The 12,981-nt window shown below is 38.1% G+C and overlaps 1 protein-coding gene across 9 annotated transcripts in view; it reads right to left on the bottom strand.

Moving 5' to 3' along the window:
* Positions 1-12,981, bottom strand: part of PHACTR3 (phosphatase and actin regulator 3) — a 313,435-nt gene that overhangs the window by 262,346 nt on the left and 38,108 nt on the right. For 6 of the 9 annotated variants that reach the window (XM_069072498.1, XM_069072501.1, XM_069072510.1 and 3 more), the window contains exon 1: positions 12,088-12,565. The exons of the other annotated variants lie outside the window; for them this stretch is intronic. In XM_069072498.1, coding sequence (XP_068928599.1) covers positions 12,088-12,196 — 109 coding nt within the window. In that variant the 5' untranslated portion in view covers positions 12,197-12,565. Of the gene's footprint in view, positions 1-12,087; positions 12,566-12,981 lie in introns of those variants that run through there. 9 annotated transcript variants of the gene reach the window in all.

Below are 12,981 nucleotides of genomic sequence, written 5' to 3'. Positions count from 1 at the left end.
TAATGATGAATGCTTCCAGGATCTTTTCTTTAAGCCTAATCACAACTAAATTAGATGCTCATTGCAAGAGTACATATTATACCTTACCACAAAAAGCTTTTAACTGATGTTAGGTTAGCTTATTATGCTGTGGGCTGGATAGAGGAAGATGTATACGTAATGTGTACTGACAGATTGATCTTTCCCAAAGACAGGGTGTTTAAGTTTAATTCTGAGCTAGCTGAATTTGGAACCCTCTTCCCAAGTGGGACTTATGAGGTAAGGATCTTTGGCCATAAGGCTCTGGTGAACTTAACCCAAGGTATATGAATTCCTCTTTTTTTTCCAAGTAAACCAATTATCCACTCCACCCATCTAGCTAATGTTTGGTGTGTAGAATTCAGGTTTATAGGGAGCTTCTTGAATCTGACATTGACACTACTTTTGATGAGTGATCTTAAATGTATCTAGTAAAACTAACAGCAGCAAACAAGGCATTATTAGTATTTGTCTTGACACTAGCTTTTCCTCACCTTCTATCTGTCTAATCAAGGGGTTCCTATCCTCTTCTGCATCATGGACCCTGCTGGAAGTCTGAAGAAACCTATGGGCCTCTGTTCAGAATAATATTTCTTACCTATATTCATAACTGAAGGAAATGCTAAATTTCAGTTAGAGGCTGGTAGAAGGAAAGAAACCAACATTTATTCAGCACCTACTATGTGCTAGGCACCGTGTTAAGTGCTTTAGGAATTTTATCTCATTTGATTCTCTCAACAACCCTGGGAGGTAAGTGCTATTATTATCCTTATTTTACAGTTGAGGAAACTGAAGCAGATAGAGGTTAGTGTAATTTATTTTCCCATTCATGTTCATGAATCACCTGAAATCTATTCATGGAACACTTGAATAAATTTAAGATTAAGAACCCCTTTAGACTTTAAGGATTAGAGTCACTATCCTAAGTCCTCAATAATCATGGGGATGAAAATTCCATTTTTGATCATGTTTGGACCATCTTTTCCCACATATTGGTAGTTCTCTTTTCCTCTTTCCTATTTAAGTATTTGATAAAAACTATATATACATACATGCATACATATATATGTACCTATATATGTGTAGACACACAGTAGCAATCTCCCAAATGTCGGAGGTTGGGGAAAGGAGGGAGTTTTCAACAAAATTTTAAAGCGAATTTTCTCCTTTAAAGTAAACTATAGGATCATAGTATAGCTCGAAGAAACTTTAGGTTTGATACCCTCATTTTGAAAATGGGGAAACGAAGACCCACAGAGTTTAAGCGACTTGACCTAGTTCACACAAGGACTGAGTCATGGAGAAGGGATTTCAACCTGAGTCCTCTGTCTCTAGATCTAGTCTTCCCTATTACACTTTTCTTTGTATTAGAGAGTAATTCAACACTTCCAGAGATTTGGGATTTCATCACTGTGAGCACTACCTTCACCAAAGGAGACCACAATCCCTCCATGTCTCAGCTAACCATCATCTCTAGCCAAGAGAATTCATTACCCGGGGTTGAAACAGTAGGGCAATCTCCTGTACATGAATCTTGTCGGACATAGGCTGGTTCATAGACAACAAAAAAAGTCCATTTCTCACCCAATACTTAAAACCTTGCCAGATTGGTAGGAACTGCCAAAGTCTGCCATCTACTAGAATGCTATTAAAAAAGTGAGGGTCACTTCATCTCCTGGGTAACATACAAGAATAGGACTATGATAGATGGAAATTAAGAAAACTAAGGGTTCAGTTTGGAGAAGACCTAGATTCAAAGCTTGGCTTTGCTACTTACTACCTTTGTGAATTAGAGCATATCACAACCTTTCCAGCTCTCAGTTGCCTCACCTGTAAAATAGTGTTGGGCTAGATGGCCTTTAATGTTCCTTCCAGCTCTAACTCTATGGTCTTATGAACATGGATCTGTTAAGCATTTACTATGCACGAGGCACTTTGATCAGTACTGGGAATACAAAGACAAAATGACAAAACTCCCTCAAAGAGTTTTCATTCGACTCTGAAGCTAAAACCCACGGTTGTTCCTAGGTGTGTACTGGACCTCTTTGGGGGCAGGGAATCAATGGGGTTGGACATTCTGTCTCTAGAGGGAAGGACTGACTTTCAGTATGGTCACTTATGCCACAACTCTGTCAAGAATAGGCAACAGAGGATTCTTTGAATTTGTATGTGCAAAAAGCTTTACAAACTGTTTTACATTCATTCATTTCTTCATTTCATTCAACAAACATCTATCTAACCTCCCTGTGCTCAGTGTTTTGAAAGAAACAAATGCAAGTAACAGCCCATCCTTGCACTTACAGAGTTTTTTCTATCTTTCAGTCAGGCCTGAGATTTCAAGGAACAGAGATTCAGCCCTGCAGCAAATCTAAATATAGGTTATATTAACAATATATAGCATTTCCACTAAGCCTTTCTTTATTTCAGTCCACAGAGCTCTAACTTTCTCTAAACATTTTTATTATCATCCCACTTCACTAAACACTTACAGCTTTGTACTGGAATCCATTATTATGTATACATTTCCCATTCCCAATGATGTTGGAAGCTTAAGGGCAGTACCCCCTCTTTATACAATCAGCACCTCACATACAACAGGGGCTTAACAAAGTTCTGCTCATAATGTGGATAAAGATCTCCTAGCTATAAAATTCTCTGAGCCTACAAACTTTATATGCCTGGATTGGGGTGAGAATTCCCTCAAGTGCTAAGAAAATATGACATTATACTACTCTCTCATACAAGAGGTCCTCGACCTTGCTGAGAAGGTGCTTCATATTAACTATAAAGTATTTTGAAAATCAAGATAAGTGATTGAAATCCATAGTTTACTATCTTAGAACAGCTTCTATATGCTAATATCTCCCTGGAATAAACTGTTATTAGTCAATTATAAAAGCAGGCAGAGAGCAATTATTAACAAATGTGTAGGCTTATTTTTAGCACGGTGATTTGCTAGGCTGCCCTGCTCAGAAGTTCAGTGGCACGTTTTGCTTGTTCCTTTTCTGTAAGAATTTTGAACCATGCCTTCGGTCAACCTGCAGCTGTGTTTTCTTCTCAGTGTAATATTTTCCCTGTGGTGCCTCAGAACAGTTTTTGGTCCTGGTCATTAAATGTCATTTACTATATTCCCAAGACAAATGAAATGGACAGAGTGATGTGCTGAGACATTACAAAGAACAATATACAAATAACAGAGGAGAAAACAATATGAATTAAACTGTCAACATTAGTTGCTGTTTTTCAGACCCCATTGTTCAAAATACACATAAGATGAGCGATTCTAGACACTTTCCTGGTAACCTGAGGAAAGTGTGACCAACTCACAGAGTTTGAGCCATTATTAAAGGGTACAAAATAGCTTATGTAAATTTACATTAAGCTGTCTCCCATTTTCTGCCTTCCTTTCCCACTCAAAAAAGAGAAATTCTCCCAAATATCTTTGCCATATCATGTTAAAAGAAAACCAGCCGCTTAACAGAGAGAGACAGAGACAGAGAGAGGGGGAAAAAAATAGATATCCTCAGCTCAAGCTGTTCCTACAAATGCTTCTAAGCAAGCCAGTTACCAGGTCCAAAAATCAGTCCTATGGAGACTAGATCGTGATTAAATCAGCAGCATCATAGATTCTTATTACAGCATTACTACTGACTCATTCTTCATTCTTGGGCCCATTACATAACCTTTGCTTTTGGTTTCACTCAACCCAGATACAGAATTAAGCAAAAATTAGCACCTCCATGGTGGACAGCACATCAAGTATATGTCCACAAAGCCCTCATAACTAGCCCGGTACCTAGTAAAAATGGAACTGATTGTTTAAAGGCAAAAGAAGTGTTACCTACTTTGTGGTACAGTAGAATGAGTTTTGTCTCTGAAGTCAGAGAACCTAGGTTTTTATATTGTCTTAGATAGTTATTAGCTGTATGATCCTGTGCAATCCTGCCTTAGATATCTACTAACTATGTGATCCTGGGTTGTCTCAACCTCTGTCAAACTCATTTTCCTCATCTATAACAATGGGGCAATAATAACACCTACCTCATAGTGTTGCTGAGAGGATTAAATGGGAATATATGTATAGAGTTTTGTAAATTTTAAAGTTATATAAATCTTCTCTTAGTCTCAGTTACCTTGTCTGTAAAAAAGGTATAATAATATTAATGATTTCACAGTGTTATTGTGAAGATCAAAAAAGAGAATATTGTGAAAGTGTTTTGAATACCTTAAAGGCCCATATGAATGTTAGCTGTTATAATTCAAAATTCTGTCTCTTATGACTGCTATCTGTATAAGCTTAGGCAAGTGTCTTAACCTCCCTGTGCCTCAGTTTCCTCATCTACAAAATGAAAGAGTTGTACTAGAGGTTTCCTCCAGCTCAGGATTCATGGTCCTGTGATTGTAATATTTTATGCCCTGTCTATTCCATTTCAATAATGCCTCTTGCATCTAATCCCATCAAACTAATCCAACTGCTAATGCCAGTAATACAAGATTCACATTACCAGCTATCTAACCCTAACAGGTATTCTCCCTTCCTCTCACTACCTCTTCAATCTATCCTTCAATTTGCCTCATGCACAGACACAGTAATGTTATTGCTCTGCTCAAAAATTAGTGGCTCCCCTTGTCCCAGGTCAGATTTCTTTCTTAGCCTTTTGAGGCCCTCCTCAATCTAGTACTATACCTACTTTGTCTTGTTCTCAACTTATTTCATTACATGAACTATATACTTCCACCGAACTAGGCTATTCCCTGTTCACCAAATGCTCATCAATTCTCCACCTCCATTGCTCCTTATGCTTGGAATATCCACAACATGCATTAATTAACCCCTTTGGTTGCTGATTACTTACTCATCAATACTCTGAAGTTCTGTGATTTCACTCAAGTGGATACTCTCTTTACCAGTGTCTTGACAATTATCCAATTATCTCTCATACCTCACCCTCCACCACAAGATTAGTGTAAACAGAATAGTAAATTCTATGATGACAGGAATGGTGACTTCTCTGAAATGTAGACATGTTTAGTATAGTGGTCTGTACCCAGCAGGAATTTAGTAAATTTCTGATGAATTTCATGGTTGAAATTAATGTTAAAAAGCCATTCTCCAGTATACTACAGTAATGTCAGAAATTTTATTTCATTACCATAACTTACTTGCAAAGCTCCTAATAAACAGGGAGTGTTCAATGCTGCAATGTTAGCAATCATTCAAAACTTCCATTATATCCATCATCAATACATGCATAATGAACTAAGAATATAATGTATCCTTGAATAAATCCATTTGCTAAAAAGAAAGATGACCATGGTAAGATGAAATCTAAAAGAATCAATGCCCCGACTCAAATCTCATCTCCTCCATGAAGCACTCTCTGACTACTCTAACAGTAACCTTTCTTCCCTTTAGGTCCCTACAGCAGGCACTGTACTGGTTACCCATTTGGCAATTCCCATATATTGCCTTATATAGTGAGCTCCACAAAGGCAGGTATTCCATGTATCTTCTTTGTAGACTCCACAGTGCTCTATGCATACAGTAGATCCTCAATAAACATTTGTAGAATGAATTATGAATGGGATTTAGAGAAATAGCATGGCCTATAAGGAGGGTCAGGTAAGGCTCCTCCTGACAACCTACAAGATCCTCTTCTGGGGAGACCCAGGAACAAAGCAAATCTGTTTACAATTTATGCATTATGGTTAGAAAGTAGAAGTTGGGGGTGGCTAGAGCCACCGGTGAATAGAGCACCAGCCCTGGAGTCAGAAGGACCTGAGTTCAAAACCAACCTCAGACACTTGACACAAAAACTAGCCATGTGACCTTGGGCAAGTCACTTAACGCCAATTGCCCTACCTTCCCCCCTCCAAAAAGCAAAGAAAAAAAAAAGAAATTAGAGGCTGAAAATATGACACAGAATTCATAGAATTCTGCAGGTCAGGAATCAGACAGTGGGTACAATGACAGATAGAATGATGATGGCCTTTTTTGTTCTTTACCTCAATCAATGTCACCCTAGACAATCACCAAATCTAAGTGGAATAATTCAGGAACTTCTATGACTGAAAAAAGGAATGTGTAGCTGGTTAGGGGCTCAGAATATGGAAACCAGGAAAGAAATTTCATCAATCCCTGGTCCAAGCATGTGGGGTAAAAGGAAGGCTTTTATGACAATGGTGAGGCAGGACTTAATGGGAAGAGTAATCTATGTCTCCCAAACATTGCAGAAATTGATGGAGAATAAGGCTATCTCTCGTAAAGTGCCCCACCTGCAATGATGTCAAGGTCAGTAAAAGCTTGAGTCATCTCCCTTAAGGAACAGAATAGCAGTGAGGCTGCCTAAGGCTGTCATCTTGCCAAAGGGGTAGAGGGGAAAGAGAGTCATTCAGACCTATTTCCTAGCCGCATTTGAACTCGTGAATAGCAGTAGCTCCCACCCTCATTTGCAAGAATCTAATTTTTCAGCTACCTACTAATCAATGTCAAACACTACTGATGGTGCCAGTTACATAAGAAGTGTTGCCAAGTTAACTATACAAGTGACTTTCTTATGAAAAAAAAATTGAACCCCAGAACAAGTTTTTTTGAAACAGAGCCATTTGAATTCTTCTTTGGACATTTTAAATCACGGACATCTTTGTGTCTGAGTCATTCTCTTATAAAATATATACATACATAAACATATATATATATATATATGTTTATGTATGTATGTATGTGTCCTAGTCTAGTGAACATTGTGGTCACATGAATTGGGAAAAAAGGCAATAAATCTGCTATATACTCAGAGACAGGAATTATGACAATGAATTCAAGGGATTAAGATCCAATAAGACTATTTAATAACCGGTATGGACTTATACATGCATATAAAGGTAGTACAGTGAATGGAGTGTAGGCCTTGGAGTCAGGAAAGCTTGAGTTCAAATGTGGCCTCTGATTTGCTAGTTATGTAATCCTAAACAAGCTACTTAATCTCTCTTGGCCTCAGTTTCTTTATCTGTGAAATCAGGATAATGATAATTATGTCACAGGGATGTTGTAAAAATCTAATGAGATAATATTTCTAAAGCAATTTGAAAACCTTATATTCTAGTTATTATTGTTGTTGTTATTATTAGACACACATCATTAATTTAATCTTATATCAAACCTGGTATTTTCTTAGGAAGAAATGTTCACAAAGCATTTCAATTGATGCTCATCTCATGACATCCTCCACAACCAAACATTACAATCCCCAACAGAAAGTAGTTTAACTGGATTTGGCTCCACAGACTAGACAATTAGATCTAGAAGGGACTTCAGAGATCATTTGCTCAAAACTGGTCAGTTGACAGACAAAACAATTGAGATTCAAAGACTATAAGTGAGTAACCCAAGGTCACAAAATGTGAATGACAGATCCACAGTAGAAATTGAGGCCTTCTGCCTTCAATTCTAGATCTCTTTCCAAGACACTCTTCACCCACTCCCTTCTCCCCTTACTCCCCATACTCATTAACAGCATGAATACAAAAATAGCCAACCAGGGTAAGGATTAATAGTGAAGTCTTCAACTGTGGAACAGTTTTTCTTGATACAAAACATTTTAAAGAACACTTTATATACATGCAATGATTTGCCAAGCACTTCACAAATATTATTTCATTTTAGCCTCACAACAGCTCTGGGAAGTGGGTGCTCTTAGTATCCCTATTTATAGGTGAGGCAAATAGAGAGTTTAAGTGACTTGCCCAGGATCACACAATTAGTTAAGTATCTGAGGAAGAATTTTAACTTGGGAACTGTAAGAGATATGAAGAGTAAACTGGGTTCATTGGTCTGAAGGACTTTGCAATATTGATGGGGGGATAAGAAATAATCATAAACAAAGTAAAATGACAATAGAAGTTTCCAATAAGAATGGTTAAGGAGAGAAGTCACAAGGCAAGATATGATCAGCTAGCAAATGAATTCTAGACAAGGATTGCTTCTGTAAGAGGCAAAGAAGCAGGAGAATACTTTATGCTGGTGTGATCAGGGAGGCTTTATAGAGAAGATGTTATCTGAGCCAGATCTTAACTATTTGGACAGGTAGAAAGGAGGGGAACAACATTCTTTTCAGGGGAAATGGAGTGATCCAAAGGAGTGAGGCAAGAAAGTATGAGGTAAATTTGGGTGACTGGGCAAACAGTTTATTTGAAGTATGGGACTCCAAGAGATAACAAGGTAGACTGGGGCCAAAATGTGTGAAGCCCTTAACACCAGGCTGAGGACTTCAAACTTTATCCTGTAGGCAAGGAGGAACCATTGAAGATTTTCTTTTTTTTGAGCACGGTAGTGACATAATCAAAGTGGTATTTTCTGAAGGTAAGTCCAACATTACTACAAAAGAGAAATTTAGAGAGCAGACTAAACCAGCGGTATCAAACTCAAATAGAAATTGATCCCTGCCATTGCACATTTACACAGAAAACCACAAATTAGCATTATTTGTGTTGTATTATATGTTTCTTTATTTTGTTAAATATTAGTACTTCTGGACTAGCAATCAGAAGAGGCTCTTGTAAGAAGATCAGAAAGTAAGACCTAGCCTTAAGATATTTCCTCACTCTTGTTTGTAATTTGGACATGAGGGGAGGGAGTGAAGGAATTTCCAAAACTAAATTGCAATTTATAAATTATAAATTTATTATTGTTATTGTTACTACTACTGATAATAATAGCTAGCATTTATATAGTGTTTTAAGATTTGCCAAGCACTTCACAAATATTATCTCATTTTATCCTCATTACAGCTCTGGGAGGTAGGTGCTACTATTATCCTGAGTTTACAAGTAAAGGAACTGAGGCAGATAGAGTTTAAGTGATTTGTCAAGGGTCACAAATTAGGAGTCAGAATTTAAAATCAGACCTCCCTGATTCTATGTCCAGAATTCTATCCACTGTACCAAATAGCTGCCTTGAAATTCATATATTGTTAAGTATGTCCATACCTCAGTATATTTGGAACTTTCTAAATTTATTATAGCAATAAATATTACTTATTGATTTGGTATAAAGGTTTGCCTTAAATACCTGGAAAAATTGTCACAATACTGTAAGGTTACATACCACTATGGGAAACACTGTGGGTATTAAGATGGCAAAGTGGATAGAGTGACATGCCTGAAGTCAGGAAAAGTTATCATCAACAACAAATTGATAAATTGGGTTAAAGTTTATAGGACATGAGCATTAAAAAAGACCTCTAAAGTCAACTGATACAACCCATACATGGACATAGTCCCCTTCTACATTATTCTAGACAAGTGATCATCTTGCCTCTGCCTGAAAATCTCCAGTGATAGGGAGCTCACTATCTCCTAAAGCAGCTCATTCCACTTCCATCCAACTCTAAACTTTAATGAAGGTTTCTTTATATAAAATTAAGGTATTCTCCAAAACATCCCTCTGTTGGTCCTAATTTTTCCCTCCAGGGGCAGAATATACCTGCAATGAAGCCACATCATTTTATTCAAACAGGGTTCCATGGTATAAGAAAGACTATCTTGCAAATGAGGCAACTTTAGAAATTAAAGCCCCTGAGACAAGGATAAAGACAGATGTATAATACCGTAAACATGATAGAATTCCAAAATGTGGTATGGATTTTATTGTTTTGTTTTGTTTTCAATCAGTAAATTTAAAATACAATAGAACCCTATTATAATCTTGAGGTTAAGAGAAAAGAACCACCTTTTGTCACGTTATGGTAAAAGGTACAAACCACTATATCTAAAAAGGACATCATCTGACCAATTTGAAAAGTACCTAGCAAACAGTAAACATTCAACAAATATTTGCTGCATGGGTGATCTATGGTAAGAGTAAAGTGCTTCATTTATAAGAGAAGAAACACTTTACAAATTCCCACTATGTCCAGAGCAATATTTTAGGTGCTGGGGAAAGATAGAAAGTTTAGATAAAACACTGTTCCTGATCTCCTAGGGCTTAGTTTGGGAGAGGGATTATACATTAACACAGAGAATTGGGAAAGAATATTTCATGATGAATGTATTAGTGAAACACAAAACAAAGTTTTTGTGAGGTCCAAGATCCTTACTGAAATCATGTGTCCTTTTATATATTTTAGGATTTTCACATTACATTTCCATATTATTTGCTATATTTTAAGCATTCAAAAACATCCCCAAAGGCTCAAATTAAATCCATAAGCACAAAGGAGTTTCATTCCAGGGCAGGCTCTTTTTTTTCCCCATCAAAAATGTAAACAAGAGGAACTTCACTTAGGGATGAACAGTTCATTTAGGAAACAATTGTAGCACCCAGTACCCACCCCATCCTTTGTTACTGCATATAAGGGTATCATGACAAGAGATTGAATCCTCTAGCATTTGGTGACACTTTCCATTGTGTTAATTTTACTTCCAGATTTTTAAAAGAAAAGCTGAGAATGATTATTTTGCAACAATTCATTAAAAATAATTTTTTATAACCGGAATCATCCTGTCTATGCATCTTTCATACATGACAAATCCATCTACTCTGGTGTGAACTGAAGACCTAGTCTTCAACTTCTAATCATGGTATTTGTTGCAACTTTGGGTGCCAATTCAGTGAATTCTAAATACCAACCTAGGATGGCATTACCTTCTACTCTCAGATACTATATAAAACATGTGACCCTCTTCAGGTTTACACATTTGTTTGGCAATAGCACTCACAAAGAGATCTCACCAGACTTAGATAGATGAACTGTTTATAAATCTAAATAGGACACAGGCTCCTCTCCTGGGAAAACTGTTTTTAAGTCTTTTTCCTTTGTAGTACACAGATTGCATTGGAACCATGGAGCTTTCAGGCTGTCTGAAGGAATCATTCAAAACAAAGCAAATCCCAGCCCACCCTCACTCTCCCCCACCCCCATCCTTACACTGATGAAGAAATTTTAATTATCAATTCACCATTTTGACAGTTTTATTTAGACAATTATTCTCCAAAGGAAAGATAAAGTTCCACAAAATAATTCTGTCTCCTTAAGCCAGGAACGAGATATTGTTATCAGATACTAAAATACCCACTTTTTTTTTTAACACATTTTATAAGATTTTACTTCTCTGTACAAAGCAAAAAAAAAAAAAATGCCTTCTTGTGGAGAAAAAGACTTAATGATCACTCTGCTTTCTCCATCTCCATAGTGACACCATGCAAACAGCCTGTTCCCTTCTGTTTTATTAGACCTCTCTTCCTCTCTGGAAAGTCATAAATCAAACACATATACATAAGCCTGTATTACAATAGTAAGCGCCTGGACAAGCAAAGGTGCTGCAAGCAGTCACTGAAGTGAGCTATTTAATTAGGCAAGTGCCCCAGTAATGATTAATTTTCTTTATCTTACTAACTGACCTGTCAGACCTGTCTTGAGGGGCAGCTGTAACAAAAGGGCAGTTGGGGTACACCTGTGGGCACTGCTTTAAGTCAAAGTACCAATTATGAGACTCCATCAGAAACGCAGTGACAGAAACGATGCATAAGGTATTGATCAAAAACCTCGGAGGAGGGGGAGTAGAGATGGAATTGAATAAAGACCAGCAGGGGAGGATACCGGGAGTGATGAGACAGAGCACACTCAAAAACCAGGCTACAGGTATTCACTCTTCCCTAAACTAGAGTTAGATTCCAGGCTAAAGTAGCCTCCTCTTCCATCAGGAAATATTACAAATGAGAAAGAAATGAAGGCAATTCTGTGAAGAAGAAAGGGAGCACAATTTGGCTTCACAATTAGAGTCTACTCAGACTGCCTTGTCCTTTCCAGAGAGGGACTACTTTAATACAACTCTACTTGTATGTGGACCCCTGCATTAGGCGAGAAATCTGCAGAACACAGAAAACCATGATTCTAATTCCTGTTGTTTTCCTATTTTGCTGAAAGGCACATAACTGACATATGCTGGAAGCTTGCTCTCCCTTCCTCCCTTTTTCTCTGCCTCTTCCCCCTGTCTCTGTTCCATTCTCCCCCCCCCCCCCCGCCCCCATAGGTTTGTCCATCTTCACCAATGAAAGCTAGATCAGGTTACCTGGGCTCTCTCCGGCTTCAGTGGTAGAGGTGTCAGTGAGGATGCTGGGGTCACTCTGAGACCTGCCTCTCGGCAGAAAGCAACCAGTCCCTTCTTCTGATGCAGCCATGGGGAGATCTCAAAGGCAAGCTAAATGGACACACATGAAACCACAGAAACCCAGCTGGCCAAGGTCACAAGAGGGGGGTTTTTTTTAAGGGGAAAAAAGAAAGGAAAGGAAAAATAGGAGGAAGAGTGGAAGATAGGATTTGGATTCAATGCAGTCGGACAATAGCTTCAGCCAGCTCCAACCAGAAACATCTTCTCAGCAGTCTCCAGGAAACCACCATCGAGCAGCAAAGGGTTGGTTTCTTATTCATTCATTTTAATTTCCCTTTGCCTTTTTATTAAAAAAAAAGTTGAACCAGGAAAAAAAACTTTCTTTTTTATTTTTATTTCAATCTTGGAGTTGCAGAGGGGGTCTCATTAAGCCAGCTAATCTTTAAATGCTCCCTCCCCCCACCCCACCCCCCACCCCCCATGGAAAAAAAAATCTTTGCTCTGGCAATTGCTTTAATCTGAAGCTGTGCTTGGAGCATCTGTTGGAAAACATTAGGATTCTCCCATCATGCCTAGCGAGAGATGCCTGACGTCACGTGCAAGGGGAGTGAGAAAGGGGGCGGTGATGGGGAGGGGGGTTGGTAAGGCTCAAATACCTGCACTGCATACTTTTAGGGGTTTGAGTAAGGGCAAATGGCAGTGAGGTACATATAGCTTTAAGAAAATGAAATGTGAGGTATGACCCTTAATTTCTAACTTCTGATCCTTCTCTTCCTCAGCATTCATTCTAGGGACTGTAAGGGGAGTGGGGGAAGGGGAGGGAGGAGACCCTGCTTCTACGTATGATCAAGGCAG

Source organism: Petaurus breviceps, unplaced genomic scaffold (assembly GCF_028583685.1).
Source record: "Petaurus breviceps papuanus isolate PSGF00001 unplaced genomic scaffold, PetGlider_PUasm1.0 90847, whole genome shotgun sequence".
NCBI classification, from domain to species: Eukaryota; Metazoa; Chordata; class Mammalia; order Diprotodontia; family Petauridae; genus Petaurus; species Petaurus breviceps.
The sequence above is the reverse complement of the archived record's forward strand: the minus strand, read 5'-3'. Positions and strand labels throughout refer to the sequence as shown.